The following is a 23,538-nucleotide window of genomic DNA, read 5'->3' as shown; positions in this document are numbered from 1 at the left end:
TACCCGCTAAGCCTTTTCAGGTAAAAAAATGCATTGATCATCGGTCGTGTAATCCGTGTCAATGTTTATAAAGACTGGTTTACATCGGAATTTCTAAATTTATAACCATAGCAGAATTCTCGATGGAAACACCTAACTGCTGAGTATTTTAGATTGTGGCTTGGCATTTAGATTGTGAGCATTACATTTTAACAACTATAAAGAAGATGGAACTAGTTTTGTAAGAATACATTCATTAAGACTACTTTTGTTTATTATATATTGTTGCAAGATATATTAGAGAGTCTAAACACACCTTTACAAAACTCGAAATCCTCGGCGGTAGTTAACTAGGGTTTGTTTGAATTATCTTCAATTTTTATACCTGCTTTCTATTGGATTTCTAAATAATTCCAGTTGGAAATGTTGGCGAAATTTTCAGCGTGGCGGGCTCTCAACAGAAAAGACGCCACCACTCAAAGGGTTAATAGATTCAAAAATTTATATTGAAACAGCAATGACATTTTGTTCACTTATTAAAATCTAAATTAAAAGAAAAAAAACTATCAAACTTTTTAGATCACCGGAATTATTTAATATGCATTGGAAAAAACAGCAGAAGGGACCAAGTGTTAATTGTATAGATTGCGACGTGAGTCAACTTACTATATTTGCACGTGGTCTGTTGCACGAATCGTCTAGCTCTCGACCTGCGTCTCCTCACCACCTGCCTCACCCTGCCATCCTTTTTCCTCACGTCTTCTGAGGTTTCGTTGTCTTCGCGAGAAGAATCCTCTTCCTCTACATCCACGTACTCGGACTTGTCGTCGAAAAAGTCCGAGTTCTTCAAGTAGATCACTCTTGTTTTGCACGCGTACGAGCTGCGTCTGCGTCTTCCGGAAAAGTGGGGCTTGCGACCGGTCCGGTTCTTCACGTATAAACTGGCCGGTTTACTGACGCCGGTACCGGCTGATATGGTACTGTCATCACAAGACGACAGCGAACTGTCACCTCCTTCGTGCAGAAGGGTTTCGTAAAAGTCTGGAGAGATACGCTCGTAGAAGTCGTCTTCTGAATCGTAATCCGCTACTGAAGTCCTTTCGTCTACTGGTAAGCTGTATTCCCTCAGTTCCCGAATGGAAAAGTCTCTATCTTCAGGTGGTACGAACATCATAGGATCTAGTTTCATAGCACCTGAAGATCTCGGAGGTCTCCGTACTACGACTGTATAAATATCATTCTTGACTTGATCCCTCTTTGTTCTTTTTCTCATTTTGATTGAACTCCTAAATTCCTTATAGCTTCTACTACTAGTTCTGAAGACAGGGTTGAATTTACTATCGAGCCAGCCTCCGGATCTCCTCAAATACTCATCCTTGGCTGAAAGTTTCGGCTTCGTTTTGAAGAATCCCTTTTTAGATTCGTCGCGTTCGTTCAATTTGGGTATTGAGAGCGAGAAAGAAAAGCCCGAGTCCTTGCTTGAGAACATGTAAGGGTAGTCGTTTGAAGAAAACGTTTTAGTGTCACTGCAGCGTGTCGAAGAAGACGATGTTCTGGTTACGTGATCGGTGGTCGAACTCACCTTTCTAGGTTTGTTCTTCTGTAATCTATTCACTACTATAGGGTCGTCCTTGTTGCTTTTTAAAGCACTGTCTAAAGAATTGTGAGCAGTTCTTATATCAGCAGCGGGAGACGCTTGAGGAGACCTTTGGGGAAGTTCTAGGCTTCTGGGAGACATCGCCAGAGGTGCGTCCATCCAAATCCTACCCAAGCTGACGGACAAGGAGCACATGTCATCGCTGACTTCAGGCAAGAGTGATGGGGGATGGCTGAAATTTCTACGATAAGGAAACACGGGAGATCTATCCAGTTTCAGAATTTCGATAGACTCTCCCCAGGGGAACATTTCAACGGCAGAATCGTTGCTCTCCTGCCTTTTCAAATTGGTCTCCGACTGCTTGATGGGTAGTTCGTCGTTGGACAGATTCTTGTGAACTGGAGGCTTCACGACGGGATCTTTAGGCATGTCTTCCGATGCTGGCACGTGTATTATTATCTTTTCTGGTATGGCAGCTTTGGGAATTGGTTCTGTTTGTCTGGGTGCTTTGACACTTTCATCACTTTCACTAGGGGTGTTTGAGATTGTGTCTGGTTCTTTGGATTCGTCCGTCTGGGTGCAGACGTCCCGAGACGATGTGAATCTGAGCAGTTGAGCTTCTCTCACATCTGAGCTCACCTTGACAACCGAGCTTCTTTCTGAGAAGCTGTCGCAATCATCTAAAGGTTTGCTTGATTGAGGTGCTTTCATGTAAATGTTTTCGACTTTGTCCTTCTCACTCTTTGGTTTGCTCGTCGGAGTAATGTTATACTCTTCTAATTTGCTCTCCTCCTTGAACAGAATATTGTTGGCTTCTGCTTTAGCCTTCTTCTTGCCGCCCCTGTCCAAGTAGTTTTTTCTGATGGAGATCCTCTTGAAAGAGTCGCTCCTTTTGAACGAGGTGTCCTTTTCGTTCTTCTTGCGTCCACCGCCCATGAGGCGGCGTATGTTTTGAAATGATATCGGCTTCATGTTGGCACTTTCTTGCACTGTTACACATTCACACGGGTCCCTTTCTTATCACAATGATGCACTGCGTAACGTACGCTCGGAGCACGAGACATTCCCACGGTAGTATCTCGCGAGCGATCATCGTCATCATCACACCAGTTTTCCTTTTCATAGCCGTAACCACTGAAATTGCAAGTTTTGCTGAAGTCGTTTCGCAACTACTTCAAAACAGTATAAAGACGAAGTACGCAGAGGTCATGATTTCATGATTTTGACGCACCCCGAAGATCGCTTTCGAAATTGCTCGAAAATTTCCGTTGTAGAATTTGGCTCGGAGCGAGACACTAGTACTAAATCATCGTGAACTTGCGCGAGCCCGAGTACATATGAACCCATAACGGGACTTTCTTCTTTCGAGAAAGTAATAAACAAGATCGATACGAAACACGGCAGACCAATTGATGCAGGTAAATTTTGGACCTGGCAGCCTACAGTCCCTATATATGTTGAATTTTGCTAAGTTTCCTAACGAATAACATTCTGTCTCTCACATACATACACACACACTCATCAAAAAACATGAAACAGATCTCATAAATTGAAGCCGGCACTTTCGGAACAGTAACAGAGGCAAATCGGCAACGTCATTCAATTAATTGCTTTATTGAATACTTAACATTTGGTAAATATGAAAATGTATCTGTAATTAATTTGGGCAATTGGATACAGCAGCATTTTGTTGCTTGCCTACTAAATCATAAATTGATTTATTATTGTACAGAAGCACATGTAAAAAATATGTATACTGAAGAATAAGCCAAAAGCAAACTGGTGCAGTAACTTTGCAAGTCAAATTTTTCAATTTGAATATTGTGCATATACATATATAAATATAAATAATATCAAATTCTTCTATAACAAGTATCGAAATAATGAAAGTTCCAGTATAAATAATTGTTTTCGCGGTTTTAAGCAAAATTATGCACGCATGAGCAGTTTTCAGTAATTGATAGATTTCGTTATAACGAAAAGAAGTTCGTAACAACGTGAATTCACTATATTTTGTATGAATAATAAATACATTGTTTCTTTTACACTGCGTATCATTTTTACGGCGTGTGAAAAAATGTAAGCTAAAAAATAATTTCATCAAAACGCATACTACTTAAAATAAATGTTTCATTTTATATGTAAAAAAAACAACAGCGTTGCTCGGGCGGATGAAAGTTGGAAAAAAACCAAAACGTATGGTCCAAGTTACATAGACTACAATGATTTGGTACATGATTTTTTTCGTGAAGAGCACACATGTTTAAGGGGTCGAAAAAAATAGTGGAAGAAAAATCGAACAAGAGTAAACTGCCACTTCCGGTTGACGGATGCTTACCAAATTTTATACATAACTTGGTATTAAGCTTGAACTTCTAGATATGAAATTTTAGTTCAATAAACCAAAAGGTTTCTGAGAAAAACTTCGATTTTCTAGAGTAAAATTACTACTTCCGGTTCAGGTAAAAATATTCAAAAAATATGATTGCATAAAGTTTATAATTTCTACTACATGTAAAAAAAAATTCTGTCTGATTCGGTTAGCGGTTTGGGAGATAATTGAATTCAAAAACTTAAAAAAAAAGAGGACACCTATAAGGGGAGGTAAAAATTTGAAAAAAATTTACGTCATATCGATAAGAACTTCAGTAATCGATACTAAGTTTCAGTTCGATAGGACGTGTTCAAAAACTCCCCAATATACACATACACATTTTTTCTGGATCATGAAAACGTGATCAGTGATCGCATGATCACAAAACTTCATCTATTGTCACTACGTACTATATAAAGTAAATATAGTGGAAAGGGTTTTTTTCCACCTGATAAAGCAACACCGGTTATTACCAGCTATAAGTATACATATATGCATAAAACCGACAATCGAAAACGGTATATAAAAAGACAGAACGTAAATTTCGAAAGGGTCAAATTTGAATCCAAAATAGAATGTGACGCAACGTTCGAACTTTGAACAATTTTTTTTCTCGAGTTAGTATCTTGCGGTTTTGCGGTCGACAATGGACGCAACCAAGTAAACGAACACCGAGGAGAGAAATTACTGACCGTTTTTTCTCTTCTTTCGGTGCAATAAATGAGTATAAATTTTAGAAATTGGAAGTCTGACGGAAGGAAAGAAACCGACTACCAGCCCGGAGCGAAAAACTCGCAGACGGATCCGGAAATTGTCTCTATAGATATTTACGTGAACGTATATATGTATGCATGTACGTTCTCACAGCTTTTCGCAGCAGAAATTTATTGCGCAAAAAAAAGAAACGGCAGGAGTGATGATGATGATGATTGATGCGTCCGTGTGCATCGTTGAACGAGTCGCGTCGCGCATAGCTCTTTCATCTCACGATGGCTCCAAATATATATAATATTATATAATATCCAATTTCATTAATCGCGACTTAAGTGTCATATGTAGAAATGTATAATGCTACCGATGGACCGGTAGTATGGGATATTTTGATGTGAAGCATATTTACTGGCAGTCTCCCAATTTTTCGGTGTAATCTCGCACACGTATGCGGTAACGAATCGGGTCACGAAAGTTAATACGTCATCGCTCTACTCGAGCCAACCGATCGTGTGTGTGACTAGCGGGCGTCGTATCCGATTTGTAATGATTTAAATCAAATTCTAAAATGACTGCTCCACGGGAGGCGTGAATGGATGTCGAACAGCGCCATACACAAATCATCTATGTCTATTAAATCAACAAATGGTAAATAACCAGCGGCGTGGACCAGTCGTAAAGGGTTCGAGTCTCACTAGAGTCCCGCTGCTGGCCAGACTTGGTTTGTGACTCCAGGCCGATCGCGTCGGTTCCGCGACAACTGGCTCACGGACCTTTCAATCAACGGCGTTACGCTCACAAAATTTCACTAACGCGACAACTGGCTTTTTGACAGTTTTCGGTCAAATATCAGTATCGGTACTTTCGATAATGTCCGTGAGCCAGTTGTCGCGTGAGTGAAATTTCGTGCGCGTAACGCCTTTGAGTGAAAGTTCCGTGAGCCAGTTGTCGTGACATCGATCGCGTCGTACCAGAGTTTGTCGATTATTCTGATTTTCATTGAAACGGTTCCTTTAAAAATTGGCATCTTATTTCCTAACTCTCTTACTAATCTTAAGTTATTCAGCGTCTTGAGGTTTGCCAATTTGATTATAAAAGGCTGCAAAATTTTTTCCATAGATGTCAATGTGGATGTTTGTACGAATACGCGGTAATTTTAAAGTTGGTCACACTGCGATCTCCCAAAAGACAATTGTTGTAATGAAAATTATGGTTAGTATGGTGGACTTTTAGGCTACCAAATGTTCCGTTATAGAGATTTTAGTGACTTTTGGGCGAGCGCTTTGTGAACAGTAATCACCGAACCGAATTAGCATTGTATAAAATGCTTATGTATATTGATTGTATTGTATCTGTATAAGTGCATTGGTCGCTTGGGAGCGATCTGTAAAGGCGAGTGTTCATGTTCTATGAAATAAAATAAAATAAAAATCACAGTTTAGCAGCTCACGTAATCGACAGTTTCTATTCATACTATACAGCAACGCACATTTCGGAACGTTCAGACAAGTTTTGACCGAGTGCAAGACAAAATCGGCTTACATGTAAATTATAGAGAGCGACGATACGGCCCAATATTGCTTGCGTCATATCCTCAAGTCAATACTGTCACAATATGACGTTTCCGAAAATATTCATATGCGAACGAGCACTTTCGTTATTTTAATTTTTTATTTTATTTATATACATATTAGCCACAATGATATTACAGAATACTCTAACACGTCACTGTGACCGGACATATACGCATAGTAAAAATACTATATATAAGAAAATTAGCGAGATATCTATGTTATCGATAATAAAATTTTGAAGTCATATTCAAATAGTGATGACATAGTGGGTAGGGTGGTTTTTTGCCAATTTGATGGAGGAATCGCTTCAAAATGAAATCAGACAATTTGGAAAACTCTGGTAAGAAACGATCGACTTGGAATCACAAATATCCAAGTCTGACCAGCAGTATTAAATTCTTTTCAATCGCGGCCAGTTTACGGGATCAAACACGGGCGACCTCTCGGTGCTTAGTAACAACGCAACTACAGAGCCATGCTGCTGGTTAATGGTTAGTACGCGTGCACTCGCTACTATGACGAATATTTCCAGTGGCCAAAGAAAACCGGTCTTGCTTGCTTCATTACGATGATATGTACGGCTGTATAATAATATTAATAGATTCTGTCGGCTATATATATATGTTCATATTTGTAAAATGTACCGAATAATAGCTTTGTGATTTTTGTTATATATGTATTATATGAACAGACAACGATTATATGGTTTAAAAAAAACGTTCAACGAAAGAATCTCAGAAAAGAAATCGAGACGTATATTTCAGATATGGCAAATGTCACAATCAGAGATCCTACGACAGACTTATCTGTGGACAAATCTTCCGTCCACCTGTAGAAAATTATTGGTTTGTAAGGGAGTGGCCACACAAATGGCGAACGACCATCGCAGGTTAACTGATAGAGTTGTCATGTGGAAAAAACAGAAATTTAGCAAACGTCGAATATAGACATTACAGTTATACAAGTTAAAAGACAATCCAATTTATAGAAGTTTTCGATGATAGTTCGGCTGATTAACTTGGTAAAAGGTTAGTCACAACTAGAGCTAGGACATGTTAGATAGCTATCGACTGTAAATTATGTGCGGGCCTTTTCCAGTACCGAACTGACAATAAATCAGCATGATAAATTCAAATGCCGTTCAAAATATTCCAATCTGAAATACATTGGTCGGTAAGTTCGACTGGGCTATTTTTATATTCTTAATGGTTTATAATAAATTATAGTTCGTTTTAATAGCGAAGTCTTATCCGTTTTGTGGCATAATTATTACTAATTTACATTATACGTATTCTCACGTAAATTAAATTAATAAATGACGTCAATTTGATGCTGTTATGTAAGCGAATCCTCAAGGGACTTAGTTTTGAGTTCGTGTTTCGTATTTTGAAATATTTATATTAATAAAATTTTAATATAAAATACCTAAGTTTTTAATATTACCAATTTATTTATGGAATACGTATATATTTTATATTAATGGAAATTTATATTTTTTAAACTATAAAAGTAATTGTCAACGTCATGTAATGGACAATAAAACTTACAGTAATGTTATTAAAGACCTTGCATTGAATTATATTGTAATAAAATTATAGTTAAATAAGAGATAATTAAAAAAAATAAAGAAATTATTTTACGTACTTGCAATGTTATAATACATTGCAAGGACGTAACTTTGTTTTTAAATTATACCAGGAAGGCCTAACAGGTAATGCGCCTTCCTGGCCAGAAACATAGTAAATTTGATGCTAGTATTACTCAAATTTAATATATCAATTAACATGTTTACTTTACGTTTTAAATATATCAATTAACATGTTTACTACGTTTACTTACTAAAAACAATTAACATCTATGGTTAAATTTGTAAATTAGCAGCATTTTATACAATTCAGCGAAATTCGAGATTGCTAATAACTCGAGATTTGCGAAAAAATGGGCAAGGTTGCCAATTTATTGGAACCGTTTCAATGAAAATCAAATAAAGTGGCAAATTCCGATAGGAAACTACCGACCTGGAGTCACAAATCCAAGGTCTGGCCAGCAGAAACCAGTGGGATTTGAACTCGTGACCATTTGAAGTTCAAAGCATTAAATGCAAACCACTAGTCTATTCTGTTGGAATGTATAAGTTGATAGTGAAAGACGAGGACTTTGTTTTTTAAGTGTACAGCCAGCAGTATGGCTTAATGGTAGCGTGTATGTTTAGCACCAAGTCATCAGTTGGTTCGATCCGCCATACTGCTGGGGGGTATTTGAGATTCCAAATCGATCGTTTCTTATCAGAGTTCGCCAATTTTATCTGATCATTGTTGAAACAGTTCCTCAAAATTGGCAACATATCATACTTCCTGCTGTCGCAAATCTTCTGTATTTATTGTGTGTATAATATGTACAAAATCTAAATCCATAGATATCTCGATGGATTTAGATTTTCAACTTCTGGAAATACAGAGATTTATGTAATAATAAAATGCTGCATTGTTTGTAATTAATTATCCAAGAAGGCGCATTGGGGTCTTCCTGTCAAGCCTTCCCGGTAGATATCTATGTAAAAATAAAATAAAAATTTACCAATTCGGTTAATTGGCAACTTGCCGCGCTCAACAAGGATACTACCTTGGTCAAAATTCGACGTATAGTCATAAATTAAAATCGTCGAAACGATACAAGCAATTTCGAACGAGATGAAATTGGGTGTGGCGGACACAAAGAGCCTCGTCATCCAAACAAACGTACTCTTTTCCGAAAACGTGGCAACATCTTTACGACAAGCAGACACATTTAGAACACGGAAATAAACCGACAGGTGTAACTCTTTAACCTATTTCCTCGATAAGTGGAAAGCGGGTGGTCGCGAACGTTTTTTTTTATATTTTATTTTGCGAACAACAAACACCACCTGCCGTAAAGAAAGGGTTTTTGACGTTGCGACACCGCAGTCGAACACGTACACGTGTACGAGCCATCTGTGGTTAGAACGAGAGAGATAGAGAGAGAGAGATGTATACGTACAGAGTATACCGTGCGCGAAAGAGAGAGATAGATGCGAAGCATGTAAGGCACATATGGCAGGGTTGTTACGTCACTGACATTAACTCTTCCTCGGTTCGTGCATTTATTTATTTGTATGTGAAGTAAAAAGTCAGCATCGCCAAATACAGAAGTGAAAAGAAAAGCGGCCTCATCGTGCGTTAACCCTTTGCACTCTAAGATATGAGCATTTCGACGTGTAAAAAAGTCTTTCAAGGAAAATTTTCATACTCTAATGGAAAAGTTTGATTTCATGTTCGTTAATAAATTTTATGAATGGCGATAAATCATGACGGCTATCTTAACACATAAATCGTCAATCGTTGATGACTTTGATTGTCCGTGTTTTTTTTTTGCAAACGAATTGTAAAAGGAATCGATGGCTATTTATAAATGTATAGGAAATAAACACGAGTGTGTATATTTAATCATCATAAATTCCGTCTGTGTGTCTGTCTGTCTGAGATAATGCTCGCCGTACTATAAGGGCGAAAACAGACAGCGGTGAATGTGGCACGTGGTTTTTTTTTTAGTTAGTTTTAAACATGTAGAAAAAATGTGGCGTTCATGGGATAGTTCTTTCAAAACGACACAATCGACCTATGTATGTCGTTGAAATTGAACACTACATTTTTCTAAAAAATCTAAAAAAAAAAAACAGCGTGCCACATTCACCGCTGTTTAATTTCGCCTTAAAAGTCGTTTCGATTCGACATATGTCACAGCTAAACCACTGCCAAAACGTACATACGAATACAATAACAAAAGAAAAACTTATACATATACATACTATTGCTAGTAATGTTTCCTTTTGGCAGAGAATTTACCGCCATGTATTGAAAATTTATTTAATTATTTAATTTTCTATTGTTTACATGTATGTAGGTAGTTTTTTTTATACCTTTTTTTCATATTAAATATAAATATTAAATTAAATATATTTTAAAGTTATTTGAAAAAAATTCAACCGCGTGCGGATCGATCCGATACATTTATTTTATTTTTTTATTTATTTAATAACTTAATATGCTAGCACCCATGCGATGATGTCATCGAGTACAACACTAGTATATATATAATATCGCTATTATATTTGTGTGTCTGTGTGTGTATCTATGTGCGATAACGCTCACCGTACTATAATATTACTAGTTAGTACGTTTTGTTAGCAGTGTTTTAGCTGTGACGTGCATATCGAAACGACTTTCGATATACACGTCACAGCTAAAACACTGCTAACAAAACGTACGAACATAATAACAGATCAAAAAAACTTCTATATATACTGTTTGCTACCAATGTTTCCTCTAGTGCAATAATTAACAATTTAATTAAATAATTATTTCATTCATTTTTCTATTGGTGTTTTATATTGATTATATGTACATACGTAGGTAGGTAGTTTTTACCATTGTTTTCATATTAAACAATTAAATATGAATATTAAATTAAATATATTTAAAAGGTATTTGAAAAAATACGACTACGAGCAGATCGAACACAGGACCGACACATTTCTTTTAAATTAATAGCTTAATATGCCATAACCCACGCGATGGTTATTTCATCGGGCACAACACTAGTATATAAATATTACGGGATAGTGAATTGCTGAGATGGATGTGTCAACGTCATCGCATTCCAGTAGATTTAGTTTCGTAAGTTTCATTTCTAGAGTGTGTAATGTATAACAATAATAGAATCATAGCATACCATGTCTACAAAGAAATACTAACTAAATTTTAAAAGCTTTTAAAAAACAACTCTCGAGAATGCAGACAATTTATGGCACAACGTCGAAGTGCTGTCTGCGGAAACACACCTTAATGTAATCACTAATTGAAAGCAGCGACAAGGTACGGATAAAATAAAAAATCTTTCAGGGTATTATAGACGATCCGAGAACTGTAAGGAGGTGAAATTATTTTTTTATTTTTTTAAATTATTTCTTATTTAACTATATAATACTATTACAATATAATTGAATGCAAGGTCTTTAATAATATTACTGTAAGTTTTGCTGTCCATAACATGACGTTGTCAATTCATTTTATCGTCTAAAAAATATAAATCTCCACTAATATAAAATATATACGTATTCCATAAATAAATTAACAATATCAACAACTTACGTAATCTCCACACGAATAGGTAATTTATTAGTGTGGAGATTTGTTGGGAGAAAATCGGCCGAAAGATTTTTGGATACGAAAGACTTGTCTAACAACTGAGTAGCCTTTTGTTCACAATACGATACAATCGATCAGGATGAAATATTCACATAAAAGTAAACTGTCTTCAAGGAACTCAAAATCAAAATATTGTTTTATAAATTCTCATGCTATGTATGTAGATCCGTTCCACTATACCTATAGAAAATCAAAAACCTATGATCAAAATGTATGTAGAATAATTGAATAGTTGACGGAAACTGTTGTTACCTTGGTATTATTATTTTTAAGTCAGATCAATGTGAATCTTGCTCTTTGTTGTTTAAATGAGAACAACAAACTGCAACGTGGTATTTAATAAACAACACACATGTCGTGTTTGATATTCAATTGACTATATTATTTATTTTGTTGCAAACGCAATATACAAAGTATCTTACAAGACGAGAATGTACGTACTTTTCGAGCCGAAGTTCAATCACACATACACATGAGTACTAATGAAGTTATAAAAATAACAAAAATTAATACCAATCACCGAACATGAACCTCATGAATTTTTCAAAGGCCCCGCGAACCCTTTGATGCGACCCGTCAAAGGTCGCAACCCGTCAAAGGATCGTGAACACATTTATTACATATTTTCAAAAAGTCGGTGAACCATTTATTAAAAACTATCTCATGGTAGATCGGTTTGACTACTTATGTATATACATTACGACTATATATACATACATACGTACATACATATCAAAATGAGACTACGACGTAGGACTCAATTTTTCAAACGAGTCCAAAAAAGTATGCTCTAATAAATTCTCAGGGCTGTGGAGTCGATACAAAAATAAACACGACTTCGGCTCCGATTTTAAAAACGCAAAATTAAAATTTTTCTCGTTGAATTAATTTGCGAATATTTCTGCAATACTAATACAGGTTGCCGCATATATAGCGAGCTGATTAAATTAAACTTTCAATCAATTTTTCTTATTTGTGAATACACATGTACATGAAATTAATAAAATGTACGTATTCGGCGTAACAGATTTGACAAATATCTGGAATTGAACTAAACATAAGAAGAAGACGGGATAAGCTGTGTTTCTACGGGAATTGGATTATTAGACACATTGCGATCGCCCAAGAGACAATTTTTGCCATGAAAATCGCGAATACGGAATATTTGGCATAAGAGTTCTCGTTAGTATGATGCAATTTTCGGCTGCCAGATGTTCCGTTATAGAGGTTTTAGAGACTTTTAGGGGAGCGCTTTGTGACCAATAGTCACCGAACCGTTTCTACTTATGTAGTCGTCTTTAACGTTCGCTTTCAATTTTTAATTCAACACGATGCATGCCATACGTAGCGCATGCAATCAACCGTCCACACTTGTTCAATACCGTTGGTTGAATGATTCATCATTCATGCCAGCGCCACTCTTTTTTTTGTTTTTACTAACTGTTTTCTATTTATAATTATTTTATTAACTTCTTCAGCGGTCATATTATATTTTGTTCCCGAAATTTTTGAATTTATTTCTTTTTTAATTTTTAATTTACATTTAAAACTAAAAAATCTAAAAAAAAAGTACGTGCCGAGTGCCTGTGTGTCTGCGCCCTAAAGCGCATGTACTTCGAAAAGCGTATGCGTCTCAAATTAAACGAAAAATGAACAAATTAAGAAATTTTATCAGATCTGCATATGTACCGATGTAATACTAATCACTTTTAGTATGTATTTCATATATAATATATTTTTTAAGTAAAAATAAATATGAATAAAATACGAAATCGCTCGAATTTTTAGCTCCAAGCCCTGATAAATCTTAAGTCCTGACAAGTCTACAAGAATTGTAGAAGCAAAGAATGTGAGCAATTTGTATTAACGATAAGCCTATCATTTTTAGTATTATTTGTGGTTAGAATTCTTCAGCTCGGTAAGGAACATAAACCAAGGGCAGAATTTATTTCCAGAGTCGAACTTACATTGTAAATACAAATGTGTAGGCCATAAATTGATTATTTTTAATTTAAAGCCGTGTATTCTGAAATACAGCCAGGATTTATCGACCATAAAGCCCTTTTCCCTAGGACCAGACTGACAATGAACCATTATGGCGAAATTGTTTATCACAGTAATATTTTAAACTCGGATAAGTTTAACGCACGCTTCGCTAAATAAATTCCTTGTTGCGGTTTATCTTATTATGAACATCTGGTTTTAAAAGTTAACTTTTTATACATCACTATTTAGTATTAATATACGAAATATTACACATCCATTGGTATAATATTTATTCAACGTTAAATAATGACAATACACAGAAAAAAATAATAAATTCCGTTTAGTAAAAATTGTGATCATTTATTGAAAAAAAATTAATAACAGGATTTTACTAATTTTATTACATATGAAAAAACTCAAATACCTAAAAGTCAAAGTGCACGATCAAATGTTAAATAATATTTTGATTCCTTGAAATAAATGATTATATATTGGGGATCGCATTGTCGGTTAACCGATTTACCGGTAAATCGCCAATTACCGAAAATTATTTCGGCAACACATACCAACCAAGTCGTCATAAATGCGTTCAGGCGGTTGTTTCAATCATGATTATTAATTATTACGAATGGACTTTGTGTATTTATTGACATTATTCACCTGAGATTTATTTTTAATTATTTACGGTTCAAACGTTTTTAGGAAAAGTGAAAGTAATAAGTTTAACGGTAAATAATTACTATATATGTATATATACTCTTTACTAGTTTGACGATGCGATAAATTGCACAACTTAATATAAATTGCTAGAGAGACCACTTAAAATTTCACATAAACTTGATGTATGTTGTATTAAACTAAGCCCATAGTACTGTTCCCGATATTTTAAAAATTCTATCCTTTAACGATCTTTCTGTCAGGCGATGACTCACTGATGCTACATTCTTTTTTAAGCTCCTAATTGGTTTCCTTGATTGTTCTGATTTACTGAGTAAGGTTGGTTTCAGGATTCCAGTAAGGTATTATAGACACGTTGCACTATTTTCACTTAATCCTTTCAAAACCAATTCCCTAAAATATTCCTATCTACAGTGTGTTTAACGTATGCTAACGGGAGCTGAATAAGGTTGATCTATTCGGTATTTTCATACATCAATTCAGGACTGCCATCAGGATAGTCTTGATTGTTTGATCCATTTCTATTTCTATTATATATTCTTTTTCTAATTATATTATATCACTTTATGTTTAATTATGCATTGTCCTATTTAGTTGTATTTTAGTTTTTATTATTTTATTTTTCATTTGTTTGTTTATACATATGTACTAGAAATATTATGTATTTTGTAAAAATCTATAATTGGGCTCAGATGTTATTTTGTTATATTTATTTTTTATTTTAACGATTTTCTGCATCTGAGGCCTGTTGATTTTTCAATAAATAAAAATGGATGTAAACATACAATCTATCACTAATATAAGTGGTAGTGCATACATTGATTCATTTTTAAGAACTTTGATATTCTGTCATCGATTTTGATGGTTGGTTTTTGTTCAACGCTTTAAATTGACTACTTCAGATCTATACCAGGTGGATGACCGAAAGAAATCAATCCTGTAACAGACTAGTCAACTATCAATAATTCAATTCAAAAACCACCCTTTGAAATGTCAACGGGCAAAGCACTAGTAAAACATTTAGTACTTTGTCGGAAGCATTGTGAATGGCACATGAATTTATTATATCGTACATACATTAAGATTATACGTATACATATGTTAGGCACAATATAATGCGGAAAACCAGAAACTTTGGTCAATCAAATTGGAGACTTTACAACAGGCTTTCACTGTGCCGAATAAGTAAACATCTCTTCAAATATGTATGTAAGACCGTCTTCGCAGCTTCTCAAAGGACAGAGGCAAATAACAGACGGGCCAAAGAACGACGCGAATAAATGGATTGAAAAATAAATAAATATCCGTTTAAATTGCGAAGGGTTGAACAACCGCCGAAACGGTCTGGACCAATGCAAGATTCCGTTATGAAAAGCTCTCATTATCTGAATATTGAACGGTTAAATTTTAACCGGTTGACGACAACGGTGTTTCGTCACATTAAAAAGTCGGCATTGATAAGGTTAATTTGCCATTACAGAGTTGTGTGTTTTTTTTAATATCCGTAATTTAATGATTATTTTACGAATGATGTAGCGGTTGCATTAAATATCGGGTGATGTTTGTTTTATCGAAAACGGTTAAATTGTTTAAAAAAATCAAATGCTCAATTTTGAGCAGGCTGTTTTGTTTAGTAACCAGGCGGATGAGTCAGAAAAAAAATTCAAAACTATTTTAAATAAAGTTGTAAACTACGGCAAAGGTCTTGGTCACATCCACAAATCGCAATAATCTACAAAAATCATAAATGGTAGACATAAAAAAAATGTTAAGTAACGTCCGATCCGGCTCCGGTGTACATAAAAAGTTTGGAGACCCCTGATTTACGATCTAAGTTAGTACCATGAGATAGTATACCGAATGTGGCGTAAATTTGAAAAGCGAGCAAACAAACATTCACCTTTATACGCATATGTATGTACATATGTATGATGAAAGTTGAAAAAAATTCCGTCTACAATATACATAAGTTAAAGTAATATAAGATAGTGCATCAAAACTATAAATTTTTACAGTAGACAAACAAATATTCGTCTTTATCTACAATGTAGTAAGTAGTCGATTTGATTGGCATTGCTCGGGTTGGTGAAAATTATAAAAAAAAGCCTTTCATGACTTCCACCGCGTCTACAATAGAGTTAAAGTAATATGAGATAGTGTATATATGTAGTTTGACTGATTTAATTGAAAACTGTATAGTTGCATAGTAGGCAAACATTCATTAGTATAAACGTATAGTATGTAGGTAGTCGAATTGCCCGGCGTTGCTTTGGCGGATAAAAGTTGGAAAAAAAAACATTTAAAAATCCGTCAAAGTTCAAGTGACAGAAGTGTATCAAAACTATAGATTTGAATAGTAGACGAACAAATATCCGTCTTTATACATAATACAATGCAGTAGGTTTGGTAGAATTGCCCGGCGTTATCCGAGCCAATGAAATTATAAAATCACTTTTCAAGAGTTTCGACCCCTTTTAAAAACCTGTTTACGAAATAAGTCCCAAGTCTCGTACCAAATTTGGAACTCATACATTGAGAACTGAAGTAGGTAAACGGATATTCATATTTATATAGGTATATACATAGTAAGAAACCAAATTGCCCGGCGTTGCTCTGGTGGATGAAAATTGAACAAAGCCTTCAAACAAAACTCGTCTACGAAATAAGCTAAAGTAACATGAGATAGTGCACCAAATTTCGCAGTCATAAATTGAGAACTGTAGACTTGCATGGTAACCATTTTCCTATCTACACCCATACTACTGTTCCCGATATTTTAAATATCCTATCTTTTAACAATCTTTGTCAGGCGACGACTCACTGATGCTACATTCTTTTTTAAGCTCCTAAATGGTGTCCTTGATTGTTCCGATTTACTGAGTAAGGTTGGTTTCAGGATTCCAGTTAGGTATTCTAGACACGTTGCACTCTTTTCACTTAATCCTTTCAAAACAAATTCCCTAAAATGTTCCTATCTACAGTGTGTTTATCGTATGCTAACGGGAGCTGAATGAGGTTGATCTATTCGGTATTTTCATACATCAATTCAGGACTGCCATCAGGATAGTCTTGATTGTTTGATCTATTTCTATTTCTATTATATATTATTTTTCTAATTATATTATATCACTTTATGTTTAATTATGCATTGTCCTATTTAGTTGTATTTTAGTTTTTATTATTTTATTTTTCATTTGTTTGTTTATACATATGTACTAGAAATATTATGTATTTTGTAAAAATCTATAATTGGGCTCAGATGTTATTTTGTTATATTTATTTTTTATTTTAATGATTTTCTGCATCTGAGGCCTGTTGATTTTTCAATAAATAAAAATGGATGTAAACATACAACCTATCAGTAATATATGTGGTAGTGCATACATTGATTCATTTTTAAGAACTTTGATATTCTGTCATCGATTTTGATGGTTGGTTTTTGTTCAACGCTTTAAATTGACTTCTTCAGATCTATACCAGGTGGATGACCGAAAGAAATCAATCCTGTAACAGACTAGTCAACTATCAATAATTCAATTCAAAAACCACCCTTTGAAATGTCAACGGGCAAAGCACTAGTAAAACATTTAGTACTTTGTCGGAAGCATTGTGAATGGCACATGAATTTATTATATCGTACATATGTACAATTAAATTATACGTATACATATGTTAGCGGTCTCCGTGACGAGCCAGAATGTTAAATTACAGAAAACACAAATATCGGATGGCAAAGATCGAAAATCGAAAGATCTTAAGTCGAAAGTTCAAAAAAAAAGGGTGCATGGTAAACGGTACATACTCACGTACATACTCACTTAATTTGCGCGAGCAGGATACAACAGGAACAAGAGGAACAGGCTTTTCCTCCCGTATTAATGTGATTAAGATCTTTCGATTTTCGATCTTTGCCTTCCGATATTTGTGTTTTCTCTAATTTAACATTCTGGCTCGTGAATTTCTACATTTGAGGCCTTTAGATTTTTCAATAAATAAATAAATACATAAGTCAAAGCAGCGTGCGATGTTATCGTAAATTTAGCGGATCTACATATATTGAAAACAGTAGATTTACATCAATTGAATTGGTTATATGATGTTTTCAGATTATAGAGAAGCAGACAATGATGCATTATACATCCGATTTAATATTCATCCTACTTAGCAAGTCGTGACAAGAAAGAGACTGAAACGCATTACGTACATATGACAAAAAATACGTCATACATCACGTAGACCCATATGTTAGGCACAATATAATGCGGAAAAGCAGAAACTTCGAAAAATATTTCTATTTCTATTATATATTCTTTGTCTAATTATATTATATCACTTGATGTTTAATTTTGCATTGTCCTATTTAGTTGTATTTTAGTTTTTATTCTTTTATTTCTCATTTGTTTGTCTGTATGTACTAGATATATTATGTATTTTGTAAAAATCTATAATTGGGCTCAGATGTTATTTTGTTATATTTATTCTTTATTTTAATGAATTTCTACATAGGAGGCCCGTTGATTTTTCAATAAATAAATAAAAATGGATGTAAACATATGTACAATCTATTAGTACACTGTTTCATTTTTAACGACTTTTGATATTCTGTCATCGATTTTTCATCGCTTTGAATTGACTGCTTCAGAGCTATACCAGGTGGATGACCGAAAGAAATCAATCCTTCAACAGACTAGTCGACTATCAATAATTCAATTCAAAAACCACCCGTTCAAATCAAGGGGCAAAGCACTTGTAAAACATTTAGTACTATGTCGGAAGCGTTTTGAACGGTTATAATTGGGCTCAGATGTTATTTTGTTATATTTATTCTTTATTTTTATGAATTTCTACATTTGAGGCCTTTAGATTTTTCAATAAATAAATAAATATATAAGTCAAAGCTGCGTGCGATGTTATCATAAATTTAGCGGATCTACATATATTGAAAACAGTAGATTTACATCAATTGAATTGGATATATGATGTTTTCAGATTCTAGAGAAGCAGACAATGATGCATTATACATCCGATTTAATATTCATCCTACTTAGCAAGTCGTGACAAGAAAGAGACTGAAACGCATTACGTACATATGACAAAAAAACTAAATGTATATATATATATATATATATATATGTACATATGTACGTATGACATACAATCAGGGTTAAGAAAACGGGTTTTAAAATAGGAAAAAAATCGTCGTAGACATTTCGTACGTGGCTTCAAATGTCCTCTGGCGTTTATTGCCCCTTTTCCCCATTCCCCGTGTGTCTTCAGACAGGCCCGTCTCGGGTGGAGCAGCCTCAGGGGTCAGATCTATCGAGAGATCGATAGAACGGAGGCGTCGGCCTTGAGGCCGTAAGGTTGCCAACCCTGGGCCGCAAGTTTCTTGAACTCGCACCGACACTTTTTATCCGATGGTCCATACTCGTTTTTGTTTTTTATTCGGTCCACCGGAGTCAGGTGGGTCCGATAGACGAAACCCACCTATCTCACTATCACTGTCATCCCAAAAGATGCCGATCGGTTTAAGAAACGGCACTGATTAGCCCTTTGAATGCTGACCAACGCCGATCGGCGTTTTGCCAACAAGTCCACGGAACTGAAAAACGCCGATACGCGTTGTATTCTGAGCGTGTACAAAGTAAACAAGAATACTACCCGCTAAGCCTTTCCAGGTAGCATTGAACACGAGTCGTGTAATCCGTGTGATTCATTTGTCAACGTTTATAAAGATTCGTTTACACCGGAATTTCTGAATTTATAACATAGCAGAATTACCCGATGGAAATCCCTAACTGCTGAGTATTTTAGATTGTGGCTTGGCATTTAGATTGCGAGCATTACTAGTTTTGGAAAAAAACATTCATTAATAGACTTTTGTCTGTTTTATCGGTCTCCGTGACGAGACAGAATGTTAAACGACAGAAAACGCAAATATCGGAAGGCAAAGATCGAAATCGAAAGATCAAAAAAAAAAATGGTGCATGGTAAACGGTACATACTCACTTAATTTGCGTATTAATGTGCGCGCGCAGAATACGGGAGGAAAAGCATGTTCCTCTTATTCCTGTTGTATCCTGCTCGCGCAAACGAAGTGAGTATGTACCGTTTACCATGCACCATTTTTTTTTTGATCTTTCGACTTAAGATCTTTCGATTTTCGATATTTGCGTTTTCTGTCGTTTAACATTCTGTCTCGTCACGTAGACCCCTGTTTTATATATTAGAGTCTAAGCACATATTTACAAAACTCGAAATCCTCGGCGGTAGTTTTGTTTGGATTAGCTACAATTTTTATAGCTGCTTTCTATTGGATTTGTAAATAACTCTAGTTGGAAATGTTGGCGAAATTTTCAGCGTGGCGGGCTTTCAATAGAAATAAACGTCAGCACTCAAAGGGTAAAGCGACTTTACCAGTAGAGGTCATGGGTCCAAATCCCGACCGGAATCCAGATCCAATTTGCAAATGTATCTGTTGTGACGGTTCTATTAAAATCATCATCCGTTCCCTCTCCCGCAAATTTGGTCGGTCATTGTTGCAAGCAAACACTTGCTTGCGGTTTGTAATTAATATCTATGATACATACATATATACCTACGACGTATAATGTATAATATATAGATTGGTACAAAAGAGAAAAGATGGACGGAAGCTCTGGATCTAACTAAGAACAACAGATTGTTAGATGATATATCTTACAAGAACTGTAGAAATTAGTAAGTGGAATCAAATACATAGCATAGACATCTGAAAATCATCATTAACCTTTCACGTAGAGACAGTATGGGGGATGGCGTGGTTAAGACGTAAAGACAAAGTTACTGCAACGGTTACGAGGCTTCAATAGAAGATGTACCAGAAGTAAAAAAAAACTTTTAGGGCATACTCAAAATGGCGAGCAACCCAGGAATTTAGAGAAACAAATAAATTGAAGTGTATCTTCCAGTTGTATTATATATTTGACTAGTTGGAATATATTCCATTTAACCTGGTACCAACTACCGCTATAGTTGAAGTGTATTTTCAGTTGTAATATATTTTGACTGGTTGATTGACATATTCCATCTAACCGACGTAAGTTGATTTATATGGTGAATTAAATTCCAACTGGTAAAAATATATTACAACTGAAAATACACTTCAACTATAAGTTGGTACAAGGTTAGATTTTCCTGAAAACGTCACTCGACCAGTAAATTGATTTAAAAAGTCACTTTTTTGTTTAAAACACATTCTTAGAGTTATCGTAATAATGACTAATAACTTTAATTACATTTATTCGAGAATACCGAGATAATATTAACGCATTATTGAATTCTAAAGCATTCGTAAAATCTTCAGAGCTGCCAAAACTCAACTGTTATACATATTACAACTCTTTATATGCGCTTATAGAGATATAATTTACTAGTTGAATTGTATTCAAATACGAACGATCTAAAATGCCAGTCGGAATATGTTACAACTGAAAATACACTTCGACTGTAACATATATACAGTTAGCTATTGTGTCGATTTAGGGTCATGCCATGACACTATGGCATATATGAAAAAAATAATACGTTTTAGAAAACCTTGACTTTTAAAATGTACAATGTCCATACGAATGCGGTACGATTTATAATGGATGTTAAACACCAACGCAAAAGTGGTAAAAATCGGCGACATTTCGCATTTTATATATCGGTGTTTCTAAAAGTTCGAGAGGAGTTTATTCGTAAGAAAATGTTGAAGATGGTTTCTTGTTGGCTAAAACCCACGTCTTGTATGATCGTAGTCGATGTGCGTTGATGTGCTCATCAAAACGTACTATTATTCGAGATGAAATAACAGGAAACGCTGGCCGTGAATTTGAACTAATAAAGTTCACTGCCCGGCTGTAAATCAGACCATTTATGTCTTCAGTCAACTCCTTAAATGCACGTAAAATACATATAAAATCTAGCTTATACATACATATATACAGCTAATCGAATATTTACCAGTTATGGGGTTGTCCGTTCAAATCCTGGCCGAATTACCGACAAGATCTGAATGATTATGAAATCCAAATCTACTATCTGCTGTTAGTGTTCTGATTTTATTAGACAATTATTTTCAAGACCCTGTTTATTAACTTAACCGACGCCGTGCAAGTATGTTAATCCGTTATGAAATTCGCTAATTTTCAACAGAGAACCATTAAATTTGTCATACTACATCTCGGTGCTTTGACTTAGTGCCTAAACGGGTTTCGAAAGTGCTGGGAGCTCATTATCGAATGATTCTCATACAAAAATACCCGCGCAATGCTGGGGAAGTATGTTCTTCTGATTTACAATTCGTCAATTTTCAATATAGAACCAACAAACTTGCTGTACGATCTAAAGATATTAATACCTTAAATGGATTATAGAAAGGCTCGGAGTCTAGAATCGAAGCAAGACCCGAGCAACGCCAGGCAAATGTGATTGTCCACTGTTTCAATATATGAATATATTAGAACCACCAAGTTTACTATCTCAAGGACTAAGACCTTAAATAGATTTTGGAAAGCTCGGAACCTGGGAATCGAAGGATTATTTTGCAAAATCGCCCAAGCAGCGCCAGGCAAGTATGTTTGTCCGGCATTCAATTCGACAGCTTTCAATATATATTAGAACTTAAAATAGAGTATACTATGTCAAAGGTACTAAGACCTTAAATGGACGTTAGAAAGGGTCGGAGTCTGGAATCGAAGGATTCTCTTACAAAAACGCCCGAGAAACGCTAGGCAAGTGTGTTTGTCCGGTATCCAATTCGACAGATTTCAATATATACTAGAGCCCAAAATTTGGTATACTATGTCAAAGGTACTAAGACCTTAAATGGATTTTAGAAAGGCTCGGAGTCTGGTATCGAAGAATTCTCTTACAAAAGCGCCCGAGCAACGCTAGGCAAGTGTGTTTGTTCGGTATTCAATTCTACAGCTTTTAATATATTATATGTGTATGAGAACCACCAAGTCGCCTCAAAGTACTAAAACCCTAAATGGATTTTGGAAGCAATGGAAGGATTCTCGTACTCATGAAAAACACTCGACATCGATTGTTAATTTATTAAAAGGGACTCGATGTGTTTTGCTATTATTATTTATTGTGTTTTGAAATACATTCTTTGCAACTTGCAAGCTTGGAATTGCGCAATTCTGCCGGTCAACGCCGGCTTTTTTTTTTGATAAGAATAAAACTAAAATCTGAACGGTAAATGTGTACTTCTACATGTGACATAATATAATAATTATAACCAGCGGGAAAGTAGATAATTAAAGATAAACCGTATCTAGTGTAAATATTGTTGAATAAATAAAGGGGAAAATAAATACATAGATAGATATGGAGATATGTAACCATATGCAGGTAGGTGGGTATGGGTATACATGTGTAAACACT

General features: G+C 35.1%; 2 protein-coding genes across 4 annotated transcripts in view; both read right to left on the bottom strand.

Moving 5' to 3' along the window:
• DIP2 (disco-interacting protein 2) overlaps nt 1-23,538 on the bottom strand; it is a 154,898-nt gene that overhangs the window by 57,369 nt on the left and 73,991 nt on the right. The gene's annotated exons all lie outside the window — the stretch shown is intronic.
• Nucleotides 569-23,538, bottom strand: part of LOC143922790 (uncharacterized) — a 34,432-nt gene continuing 11,462 nt past the window's right edge. The window contains exon 2 of the mRNA XM_077446120.1: nt 569-2,710. Coding sequence (XP_077302246.1) covers nt 569-2,548 — 1,980 coding nt within the window. The 5' untranslated portion in view covers nt 2,549-2,710. The remainder of the gene's footprint in view (nt 2,711-23,538) is intronic.

Source organism: Arctopsyche grandis, chromosome 2 (genome assembly GCF_051622035.1).
Source record: "Arctopsyche grandis isolate Sample6627 chromosome 2, ASM5162203v2, whole genome shotgun sequence".
NCBI classification, from domain to species: Eukaryota; Metazoa; Arthropoda; class Insecta; order Trichoptera; family Hydropsychidae; genus Arctopsyche; species Arctopsyche grandis.
This window is presented reverse-complemented; position numbering and strand designations above follow the sequence as displayed.